Source organism: Gavia stellata, chromosome Z (assembly GCF_030936135.1).
Source record: "Gavia stellata isolate bGavSte3 chromosome Z, bGavSte3.hap2, whole genome shotgun sequence".
NCBI lineage: Eukaryota > Metazoa > Chordata > Aves > Gaviiformes > Gaviidae > Gavia > Gavia stellata.
Window position 1 is genome coordinate 24275365 of NC_082637.1, and position 13300 is coordinate 24288664.

General features: G+C 36.9%; 1 protein-coding gene across 1 annotated transcript in view; it reads right to left on the minus strand.

Annotated features, from left to right (window-relative positions):
* The window catches only part of ADAMTS6 (ADAM metallopeptidase with thrombospondin type 1 motif 6), a 147230-nt gene that overhangs the window by 16053 nt on the left and 117877 nt on the right, over positions 1-13300 (minus strand). Inside the window, exons 19-20 of the mRNA XM_059833778.1 lie at positions 12395-12533; positions 1601-1730 (exon numbers count right to left, since the gene is read on the minus strand). Coding sequence (XP_059689761.1) covers positions 1601-1730; positions 12395-12533 — 269 coding nt within the window. The remainder of the gene's footprint in view (positions 1-1600; positions 1731-12394; positions 12534-13300) is intronic.

Below are 13300 nucleotides of genomic sequence, written 5' to 3' on the forward strand. Positions count from 1 at the left end.
CTGGGTTTTTTCTTGTTTTTGTTTTTTAAATAATGTCAGTGCAAAAAGTAAAAATTAACTAGTTTGGAATAACTATGTTAACACTACTTTTTAAAGTGCTACTTTGTTAATAGCTAAGCCACACAAAGGCAGGGGATAGGGATGTATTTAGTAAAAAGGAAATGACCAAACATGACCATTTCCCAAGTTCTGCTTTCAGGTACATCATGTGAGAGTTTAGTCAGTGCACTTATAGCCATGCTAAGCATGCTAAACAAAGTGTTACCCAAACAGAATCCATGTGCATATCCTTGCACGGTAAACATATATTTACACATAGACTGTGGGGACAATGATTTAGACCTACTTTAGACCTGTTTTTGAGACAGCAAATTCACATTCAAACACACTCAAGGTGAGAGCAGTGTAATGACTTCACTTCTGTTTATGTCAAATGAGTATGGTACATGACACAGGGTAAGTGTAGAAGACATCGCCCTGCCATCCTGCAACCAGTCACCACACCAGGGAAGCAGCTGATACTAAGAAGAAACTGGCTTCATGAAGACCTGTTGGTATTTTAATGCATTACAGTCTTGTCTCATTCCTCCCAGTGTCCTTCATGCTACAATTCTACAGTTTCTAAGAGACATTTAAAAGAGACCACAGTATTTCTTTATTGTGCAATATCTACATTTAATCAGGATTAATGATTTTCATGCCCAATTAGAACATAGCTACAGATTATCACCAAACCTGTCAATCAATAAACTGTTGTATCTCTTCCATTTCTTCCAGAAGTTTCATTTGTCTCAAAACATAAGAAGGAGCTGTTGTGCATATGCTGAAATTATTTTCTAGTGCAAAATATCACAACTGTTTCTAAACAGCTTTTGTAGTGAGATTAAGCTATGCTATAGGTCCTTGCCAAATTAATTTTTGAACAAATGAGCTGCTGTGTTTTTAATGAACTTTTCAGTATATAGCATACAGCTACCCTTAAAAATAAAACTAAGTAGATGTAACCAAGTAGGCACCTAATCCTGAAGGCACACAGCATTACTGTACAACACTGACTATCCTGGAAAGTTGTTTGACAAAACTATTATCTACTAAGCCGTTTGTATGTTTGCGATTTCTCATGTGAACACCTAACACAAATTTTAATATACTTAAAAATATGGCAAACATTTAGTATGTAATATAAATATCTATGGCAAAATCAGTCTCACCTCAAGATTCTTCTGTCATTGTTGCCTTAAGAATGGTCCCCAGTTCTACTCTGAGCACTACTGACCACATCTGACATTTACACCCTAAGAAACTGCTTTGCTAGTATCTTTTTACTTACAATGTCTGAGCTGTTTTGTGTCATTTAAACACCACCATTCCTCAGTCAAATCAGGCCTCCTCTAGTTCAAAGTACGTATTTTCCACAACTGATTTCAGAGGAACAAAAAACCATAACCAAAAACCAAAACCAAGTATCCTGTCTGGTAAGACAGGACCCTAATACCAGGTCAGAATTTTACACACATTTTGTCAACAGGATTTATAATAGATTACAAAGATTTTTCTATCTATGCAAAACACATGTCCCTCTTAGTGATCAATGACTTACTCAGGTGGGCAAGGCTCAGTGTTGCAGGCTCTTTGGTTTTCTGGAGGCTTACTGTCAGGGTCACAGTAATTGTTTTGTACAATGGAGTTGTCATCCAGCCTTTTACACACCACCTCTTGTTTCTGCACGCCTTGGGGTGAAATGAAACACCATTAATTAATCATTCTTGCTCTTCTACTTGTTGAGTAAAAGTGTATTTCACCTATTGATTATTAATCCTACCATCCAACTTCAATTGGCTGAATGCTGCAGGGGTGTGAATTCCAATTGACTGAATGCCCCCTGACCACAATAAATCTTTCATTTTCCTTCAATTTTAGGCCACCCCACTGACAGAGATTTTAAATTGCTGTTGTTTTCTAAAACAAAGGGAATATATTTATAGATTTACTAACAGATTGTTTTTATTTGTATATTGCACAAAATCAATTTTCTGTCTACCCTCCTCTCCTAGTAAAAGACATTTAAATTTCCAAAGAAAACATCACCAAATAGAATGTGGTCACACTTCAATGCAGAATTGTTTATATGCTCTGCTTTAAAACAAACCAGCAATACTGGGAAACAGTGTTGCATTTTATACATGTCATCCTATAAACATTTTCTTCATTAAAATAAGTGTTATTTATTCTGAAAGATGCAGCTTGTGTCTGTGAATGCTCATTTTATCCCAGCTCCTCTTTCACTGTTAACCATCAAGTGGGCAGTTTAAAATTGATTATTATTCCCAAAACACCATGATGTATCACCACCAAGGCAACATTATAATGTAGCGTATTAAGCAGATTTTCTGATTTTTAAAAAACAGGATTTAAAGAAAGGCGTTAAAGGACCATCAACAGTGCAGCTCAGATTATTGTTGTAAAGAGTAGTACACATGGCCTCCTCTCTTTTAGAACAAGCTGTATGATGTTTGCTAGCATAAAAAGACTGTGGATCTGCAATTCACAGGCAGTTATTGAATGTGAGTAGTCATAATACTGAAATAATAGAATTATTTGTATGATAGAAGTTGCAAAAAACTCTGAACCTTTCTTAAAAACAGAAGCAATTATTTAACTTTTTCCAAAATGTGAAATGCATACAATTAATTAGGGATTAAAACATCCGGGCTTCAAGTATCTGCCAACTTTACTTTACTGCACTCTCTTCATTTTAAGACAAGCTTTTTATAGGAGATAGACATGCAGTAATAAAATTGTTTATGTTTTTCAGACACTAAACATCCCACTAAAAACATGGATTTCTTTCACAAAATATTAGTAGTCCTTTTGCTCATTTTAAACAAGCTAAACAACTTACCTTGCAATTGCTTCTTTTGTTATTCATTATGGACAAGAATCAAATCTCCCACTTTGGTTCCTAAAATGTGACCTATACAGAATTCAGGTATTTAATTCCAACAGTGAACCAAGCCTAGCCTTGAGATGCCTGAAGTTTGGCCCACAAAGCATCCTGCTTGGCTATGAACAGAAGTCTCCCAGTCTACACACAGAGGCGTGTGAATGTCTTCATGATGTTATGTGCAAAGGACATGGGGAAAATGGTAACCTGCTTTTTCATGAGTCTTGAGGATGGCATGCACTCCCCCATGAGGCTGCAGATGCAGGAGTGGGTATGATCCCTTCTCACCCTGAGGGGATTCCTAATTCCAATGAGCACACTGTAACTTCTGTGACTTAGTGGTTGATTTAGCTAAGGTGGCAAGACTGTGGTTTCTAGTTGGTAGATTATTTCTAGTTTTCATTCAATTACAGTCTGATGTAAAATGTTTAAACCATCTTGAGAGCAAGAACCCCTTTCTTGTCCTTCTGCCATGGGCCTCATGAATCTTGCATCCCTGGCTGCACTGTGGTACCCTCTTGGACCCCTCAACTTTCTACAGGACACAGTTAAGAGTAGTCTTCTGGAGACGTATGCCTAGCTGAAATCTCTTCACTCTGCAATAGGGAATGGCTATTTCATAGATAAATGTCATGCCATCCTATAAAACATGGTTTAAACCATCTTGAGAGCAAGAACCCCTTTCTTGTCCTTCTGCCATGGGCCTCATGAATCTTGCATCCCTGGCTGCACTGTGGTACCCTCTTGGACCCCTCAACTTTCTACAGGACACAGTTAAGAGTAGTCTTCTGGAGACGTATGCCTAGCTGAAATCTCTTCACTCTGCAATAGGGAATGGCTATTTCATAGATAAATGTCATGCCATCCTATAAAACATGGGTATTATCCCTCACGCAAAAACAGAGCCTTGTTAATTCAAATACTGGCAGGAAAACCCAGCAGTCTGGATCCTAAGCACATAAAAATGTTCCATGTGTCCTCAACTCTAACGTTCATGTTCCTAACAAGCAGAAGAGAAGTTAGATTCATCACTCAACATACCGTTTCTTACAGGATGCCTGTTTAACAGGTGAGAACTCTGTATCAACCCTTAAAATCACATCTTCTCACCTTACCTCAAAATCATTAACCACGTTGAGACCAAAGATGCCTAATGCTGGAGTCTTCAATCTACTGCAATACCTAAATCCAGAGTCCGGAGCTTTGCTGCTGGGATATCTCCTTTTTGATTACAGCTACACATAACCTTGTCGAAGTAGGCACTTTAAATCAGGTTGTAAATCATTTCACAAATGTCTGACATCTCAGGTTATCCATAAACACTACAATCATTTCAAAGTAAGCTTTATTTATGAAAAAGATACTGATTAATATGAGACATATGTCTTACAGGTGAGCCAGTTACACCAATCAGTTTCTTCTATTTGCTCTTCTTTCTGCATGTACCTGGATGCCACATCAGACAATGGTAGGTACCACTAAACAGCACAGACGGTTGCCAGACTGTTTTCCAAGTGTACCCTATGTACACAAATCTACATGAACAAGCTAAAAAGAAAATACCATTTTTGAACAGTATTCAATCTCAATTTTTTGGCTAATTTTTTTTTTTTTTTTTTGGCTAATTTTGCTAGATAGTTAGGTCCAGTTGGAATAGAGAAACAACTCAAATCATTAGCATGGGGGACCCTCAGGGGCCTGAAGTACATGCCTCCACAGCTTTTGGTTGATTGTGTTAAGATATATATATCACATGTATCTTTCAGATATTCATCCATCACGTACCAAAGATTTTAGAGCTTCACGTAAAGATGTTCCATTTATAGCATTCTCAGCACCTAATATTTCAATTACATGAAACGATACAAAGCTGAAATTCAGTAAGATCTTGCACTATAAGGGCAATTAAATAACCTTGGAGCACAGGAACTTGGAACACACAACTAGAAGCAACACCCTTCTATTGCTGGGAACTACTCTATGTAACCCCTTTCATAAACTGATCAAGCTCCACTTTAAGCCCAGGCACACATATTTTCTCTGACCTTCACACCCGTGACTGCTATAAGAATTTCAATTTCCATTCTAGATGCATTAATTGCCAATTTAATTTTTCCAAGTCAAAATGTCCTTTCAGTTTAAGTAATTTTATGGTGTTACCAAGTCAACTCTTGCAGTCTCTGTGTTGTTAGATATGCCATTGCTTTGGTCAACCTCACAACCCTTCCGTGCATCTGCTCACACCTGAGCTTATTAAAGTCACAATACAAACTGTGCCTAGTACTCCAGAGGGATTTTACTAGTGCCTTATCCAGTGACATTAATACTTTTAAATAATACATCCTAAAATCAAATCATTACTTTATCATGACTGCAACATATCCCAGTCTTCCCCATATGTCTCCTAGCGCTGCACTGTCAGCAAATTTCATCAGAGATTTCTACTTTTTATGCTGCCATCAGAGCAAGAAATACTGAAGTCTCGTGAGTCATGTGAAAGGTCTTGAAGCCGCCCACTAGGCTCACTGCCTTTTGGCCCAGTAATTTACATTTTAAGCATGCTTCTTGAAAGACATAAAAGACTTAAAAGTCTAGACCAATTAATCTACTACATTTCCTTGGTCTAGAAAATTAGTTATATATTAAAATATACCTGGCTAGTCAAGCATGACCTATCATGTTACACTTTGCCCCATTTGTCACTTATTTCTAGATCTTTATACTTTTCTTATGTTGTTTATAAATTTTTATATATATATACACACACATACATACACACACACACACAGTGAGAGATGGTTTACTTCAGTTCTCTACTCCTTTAGCACTATTTTAATAGAGAAAAGACGTATCAATTGCAGCATGAGAGAGAAAAATGTTTACCATATTAGGCTCTCCTTTATAATATCTTCCTCTGGTTCTTGACAAATAAGTGGAAGATCTAAATATTTGAGAAGCTGTGACAAGATGATTCACTTCAAATTCTATAATCTAGGCAAACACTGCCAACAGATGTGAATAATTAAAATCAGATCTGACAACCTAAGTAGGAGTATTTCTTTTGCAATCTTCTACTCAGACTTCACCATGACAAGAAATAGCATTTAAAAGGTCTAGCCAAACAGCAATACTAGTAACATGGAGCTGCTAGTAGACATAGAATTTATGTTCAGCTCTGACTGATGAATAATCATTTATCCTTTCTATCACAAGCTGCCTTAATTCTCTTGGTGGCTGATAAAATATGCTGAATGTTGCCTTCATAATGATATCCACCTCAAATATAATTGCTTAAAAATAATAATTTATACACACTTTAGAATTAAGCATTTTAATGATGCATACCATTCTTGCAAATATATATATGGGATAGCATAGATATTAATGTTATGTTTTCACTGAATTTCCTACTGGCATCAGACACATTTCCTTCTACGCTTTGGCTAAAAATTGGCAGCCTCAGTAAATTCATTTCTGAGGAGCTATGTAATAAGAAAGTATTCTAAAGTACTATGAACACAAAGTATCATTGTGCTCAGTTTTCAAAAAAATTTAAGTCAGACATTATTTATTGAACATTGGTCAGGTAGCATATCACCCATAAGAGAGTATTCACCACTATTCACTCACACAGTGAAGAATCTTTAATCCATGCCAGGAGATATATTAATCCAAAATTCAGATTCTAACTTTAAGACAAGAAAAAGAAATGAAAAAAGCTAGAAGTGCAGTTTTTACACAGACAACATCTACAACTTGCTTAAGCCCTGTGGGCCCTGAAAAAATCTTTTTAAATTATCAACTCTTCCCTGAGTATATACTCTCTCTTAAAATAATCTAAAAAGCACAGCGAAACAAGTTCATTTAAACTCTTGGGGGAATAATTACAAGCAGTTAGACAGAAACACTCTGCTTTCAAATCTACAGATTTATAGTTTATAATAAAAGGCATAAAATGTCCTCATGACTGGTCAATGCAATTCTAATAGAAAACAAAACTCCAGTGGTTTAGTGACCATAATCTCCAGAGAACTGAGATGTTTTGCAGATTTCAATTCACAAATGGTCTGCATGACTTTCAGCAGCCAAATTTTAAATTACATGGAGCACAGTTTATTCTTAAATTAAAATTGCAGGCATGTAAATGCTATATCTATTTTTAAAAGCAATCCCAAAAATTGTGGTTTGCAATTGCAACAGTTAATTATAAAGATGCCAGTACCAATACATGGTGAATCCTGCATCACTAAAACTAGTGCATGCTGGTTAACCCAGACATACTTTCTGAGCTCACTCATCAGATCACAAGATGTTCATCACAAAGCCAAACTTACATTTTCCTTGATGAGGACAAAAATGTTTTATTTGTCTAAAGACAGTTTCATAATTCAACTGAGGGCATGAAAGAAAAACATAGTAGGCACCACTCTACAAGAGTGATGAGCAGCAAAAAAAACTGAACCGCGATCAATTTACTTATAATAGTATACTGACTATTTCATTAAAAACCATTAATATCTAAGACATTTAACTTATCTGGAGATGAACTCTAATAAAAGGAATGAAATCAAAACCAATGCTTAGGATACCTGGTAAATTCCAGCTAATAAATGCTGTCATTTGTTGCCATTTATTGATAGAATTTATTAAGCGTGGAAGAAATTTAAAAAGGGTGGTATGCACTTATTGGCGTTTATTTTTAAATGTATACAAAAGTAAAAACACACAGAAGGATTTTTTTTCCTTTGTTGGATTTTTTTTAAACACCACCACCAGCAGCAGTTCACTTCCTTATTAAGAATACTTAAGGATCTGGGCAAAGTCATACACTTGCCCTTGGAAAGCTACAAGATAACATGTAAGGAAAGACAGGCATGACAGTAAATACACTACAATTCTGTGATATACATCCCCCTTTCCTATTTTAGCACCTTATTCTTCTCTCTCCAGCCCTCCTTTTATTATTTCCTATTTCTACATGTTCTAGTTTTCCCTTTCTCAGACTTTCTCATTAAATAATAAAGTAATCAGGTCCTTAAAGAAAATCTTCTGTTGTTGTCATCAATTTTTTCTGAATTCCACTGAACTGTTCATCCATCCCTTCTGAATTTCCTGTGTTCTCTGCTCTCCCACTCTTCTCTCTAAAGATAAACTTGCACTGTACATTCTGGTATTCTCTGGCATTGTTTTTCCGCAGTCTTGCCCAAGTCTGCCACCAGCTATAAAGACCTATATAAGGTAGTAACAAACTTTCCTTCTGAAAACTCTTGACTTCACAGTTATCAGTGAACTTTCAGGAAAAAAAGGGAATTAATGTGGAGAATACATGTACCTCAGTTTTACAGAACGTTCCCAGAGAGGAAGACCTAGCTCATATACTATAAATTTGTATTTTAAAGAAAAGTTTTTCAACACAGAAAATACTAGGTCTAGTGTACAAAAGAAAAAGCTGCAATTCTGGATTTCCAAGCCTAAGAACAGACACTAAGAGATACTAAAAATGAAGTAAATTATATTCTCATCCTACATATAAGTACATGAATCCAGGAAAATAAAAGAGTTGTCTGTTACCAGGCAAGACTTTTTAACTACCTGGTAAATCTGAAGAACCTAATTTCAGAAAAACTTAAGAAAATACCAAAATAAACCTCACACTTTGGAGACTTGATTTCTGCTTGGTTCACTGTACAGAACATGATGCTTACTAGCAGAGAAACTATGGAATATTTTGTTCTTTTGTCCTTTAACATGAATGACACTACTAAATACACAGTTTACAATCTCACATGAATGAAAGACTAACTTTCTTCTGCTTTTTAGAGGCAATCTAAACATGTAACTGTTTCTTTTACAAACTTAAATTTATCTCCTAAACGACTCTATGAAGAATACAGGAAGAGAGGAGGTATAATGTCTACTGTGGAAAGGGTCCATTGATTTCTGGTGCCTGACTGAGTTTTCAGAATACTATGCTTTACACACACTTCATGCACTGATGAAATTCATTGCATGCTTCAGAGGTCAGACGTTCCAGAGAGGTACCCATATAATGTTGAACTGATAATTACCAAGTAAGACTGTAATGTATGCTTCGAGTTGCTCAATATCACATGAGAACCACACAAGGGAGGCAGGAATGGAATCCAGAGCTCTGGCATCGCATTGAGTTGTCATAAGCAGGAAACCCTCCTCCTCCTTCCAACCATTCCATTTACCATGCTCTTCCTAGTCTGCAAAACTGAGACAGGCCCTAGAACACAGGTCCTGTTTGAAAAGTTAAAGTGCTTCTACTCTTCAGATATGACTCATCAGCACAGCAGAGATGAACAAAATATAGAAGTCCAGTGGAAAAGACAGCATGTTACCACCTAATTAAAGATTGTAGGTTGCTCCGAGCTTGCTCCTTGGCTCCTGACTGCTCTAGTCATCCTTCTCCAAGACAAGGCCTACAAGCAGCTCTAGGAACAGCTGAATGCAATGGATTGCTCTCGAAATACTGTGAAGAAGAGACTGCACAAAGATCGGACACTTCTGCAATATACAATACTCCAAAACTATTTAAACTTTGCACTGCCAAAATGCTGCTCTAGCCTTTGTGCTCTACATCATGGCATTCAACACATATCCTCAAGTTCACAATACAGAAACATCACTTTGGTGGGCTGTAATGCAGTCCTCACTTTTCATTTTTTTAGATTCTTTGAATTAAAAAACATACATCAAATAATATCTATGTTTTAAGAGTCACAGACTTGGTCAAATGGCATGTAACGGAGACACAGTCAGTCTGATTTAGAGAGAACTGACTTAAGTAGTGTGGAGTGGACATGAGCTAGCCTGTGACGCGGCCTCAGAGAATGGTCCCTGCTCAACTGGTCCCTGCTTCACAGAGCAGCCACAATTACCAAAAACAGTTTAAGATTTCATATTCATCCTTAATTCTGTCATTTCCTGGCTTCTAAATACTTGAAAATTTGATGTTCTTTTAAGACAGCTTTTTAAGTGTTACATACACCTAGACATAACAAAATACAGACAAGTTCAGAGATGGACAGAAGTTAAATGCGTTGATAGAATTTAGATTTGCCTACAACTTTGATATAAACCCTATGCTTTGATATAAAAGTATATCTGGCTCTACTTCATCTAGAGCTTTCCTGGATCAAGATAGAATATCATACGATCAAACCTTGATCAATCCATGCACTACATGTGAGCTACATCGACTGCAGTAAGAGTCAGGAAAAGTTGATGTCTTCAACTTGTTCACACAGTCTGTCCCAAAGTCACTACATAATTTTAACCCCATAAATAAAAAATAATTTCCATTCTAATATTCCACACACATGCTTATTGTCCTTTTTTTTTTACTTTCAGTGAGAAGTTGTTTAACTGTTTAATATTTTGTTATCCTTTGATGTAGAGCAAAATGCCTCTTCTAAAGACAGAGTTCAAGTAAATAGAACTTCAATAGCGGACTTCATAGCATGTCCTACACGAATAAACAAAGCCATGCAGTGGTTTCATTTCTAAGTTTTCTCAACACTTCATATTTATATTAGCCAAATTTTCCAGTTATGGTCTCTGTCTCTACAACCTTTGTCTCCCTTCTCTTTTTCCCTGACTCAGCTCCTTTTTAGAATTGTGTCTTCTTTTGGCATATGGCGAAAGGTGTTTCATAAACTGGGGAGACTAACAGGTACTCATATGGAGAAAGCAGATACAATTTTTAACATGAATTATAGCTACAATGAAATATTTATGCCCTGAGCACAGAGCTCAGTGAAAATAAGTGACCACAGTATATCCTCATACTAAGCTGAAAGAAAGGACAGAAAAGTGCCTAGTTTAGCCACCACAGGCTACCGAAGAAAATCTTTCTCCCCCAAAAAAAGTTTCAAGTGAATAAATGTGTGCAGTTTTCAGGGATCCACAAATCTTCCCTTAAAAGTTAATTAAGTCAAAATGCTTTAATCTAGACAAGTGCCTATTCCTTCAGAGCCAATTATTTTTTCCATTGTATATCATCAAATCTGTGAAATGACAATGACCTGCATGACAGAAGATCCGTGGCTAAAGTCTTGTCTCTACCTAAATCAATGGGAGTTTTCCCATGACTTCAAAAAGATCATGAACTCATTGCCATCATAAGAATAGGGTATGGCAGTATTTGTAAAGTTCTGATACTTGGTACTGTCTTTTGCTATGAGCTAGGCACTTCCCCGCTTTGTATTTTTTCTTTAAAACGTTCCTTTTCCTATCAGACTCACGATTACTAGAATAGTAGTTAAAAAAGCAATCTGTCACTCAGGAATCTAACAAATGAACAATAAAAATATCAGAGAAAGTTGGCACCTTCCTCTGTTTTGTTTCAAGACTTTCTCTATTTAGTGGCACAGAAGAAAATTTGCGCTGTCCTTTGTGTATTACATATGGCTAAGCAAACAGCTGTATTTAAACAGCAAACAGCTGGTAACAGCCACAGCAGGCTCCAGCAGAAAGATGAGTCAAAATGGTTCTACACATGAATACCTCCAGCAGCCAGAAAAAAAAGAAAAGGACAAATACTTGGTCTAAATGTTCTTTAAAAGAATACGATGTCTTCCTCTTGCTATGGGCAGTGCACAGTGAAGTAGAAAACTAACATTTTGAGGCGGATTTAAAGCGCTCTCCCATATCTTCTGAAACAGGTATGTTGGGGAGATGATGGTGTCTCCAGAGAGAAGAAAGACACGGCACTTCTACTCACCAGTCCTTGCAGCAGCAATGGTGTTGGCTTTGAAGGAAGCCAACTGTTCTGCTCTCCCAGCCAGAGGTAAAGAATTGCATTGGTGGCCACTAGAGGGAGGATTAGGAATATAGTAAATTGTGGGCAAAAGGCACCCATGATGAATCACATGGGACGACCTACAAATCCCCCACTGCTGCCAAAGGGCAACAATTCTCAGATACTGCTATGGGCTGGGAAGTATAATCCAGCTGTTATCATCTGCTACAGAGGAGCTGCCAGTATGCAACCTAAACTTTGGTGGCTGGAGGATAGAAGGGCTGACTAGGATCATGTGAAGCATACCTACAAACACAGAAAGACACATCCCTTTAATTACAGTTGCCTTATTTGCCTTCTGGTTTTTAATCTCCTTACTTAAAACTTCTGACGTCCTTTATCAAGAAAGCTCCTGTGAAAAACAAACATACCAGCTTCAAGAGAATCTTGGAAGAAGCATCAGCAGAGAGAGACACACTGTCCCAAGATACACTGTATTTAACAAAAACATCTGAACATATTAAATGTACTTGAAAACAACAATAAAATAAATGTTCTTTCACTAAATTAAGGTTTAAGGCACGTCTGAAAGAAATGTTTTCAATTAGTTACCTAGATAATTATGTAGTAAAGTGTATCTTGCAATTCAGTTTACACTGTAGCTTGACTGCCTGGTGTCTTACCTCCAGCACAAGTAGCAGAACATTCTGACCAAGGCAGATGATTCCATGCAAAGCCAACTTCATTGTCTCCACTGCCAGTGCGAGAGATGGGAACATTGAATTTATACCTTATACCCAAATTTTGTTCCTGTAGCAGAATCTGTAGTTGAAAACAACTGGTTATACCATTAAAACAGGCAAGCAGAGGGCAACTACAGTGACATTTAATCTAGGTATGTGTTATGTCCTGTGGAAGGGAAAAAAGTAATAAAGGAAGCCATAGTAGTTCTTTTAGGTATTCCCAAAAGAATCTGAACTAACTTTTAAGACATATACAAATGAAAAGTATTATTGTCTAAGGTAAGCTTTGTCTTTTTTCCCCCTTAACACTACTTTATCACTTCTGTCAGTTCTTTATGCTTTATATAATTGTTCTAAAAAGCCAGTTTTCATAAAAATTAATGTCTTCATGGAAATTAACTTGACAGCTGAATCATTACATGAGGTCAAAGTTGGTTAAGGACATTACTGTGAAAACATGCAACAGTCCTCACTGAAATCTTGTGAGGAGCTACCCACACAGCAGTTATGAACCTCGCTCTGCCCTCGTTTGCACTTCCAGTGACTATAATTATAGTAATAATAGTAACAGCAACAGACTGTGCTGAGGTCATTGTTTTCCCCTAATACACCAGCCAACAGCATTAGCTTGGTGGAATCACACCTGTGATTCTTTTAAAGGAATATCAAAAGTCTGACTGCAGCCATATCACTGCAGGTGATATAGAGAGCAGTGCAACAATCACCATGGTTTTTGTCTACCCTCACTGTTGAACTGCACTTCCACATACCACCTGTCCCACAGCAGCCTTTAACTTTCTATCAAACTTTTTCTTTCTGTTGCTAATAATATATGTCATGTTAGAT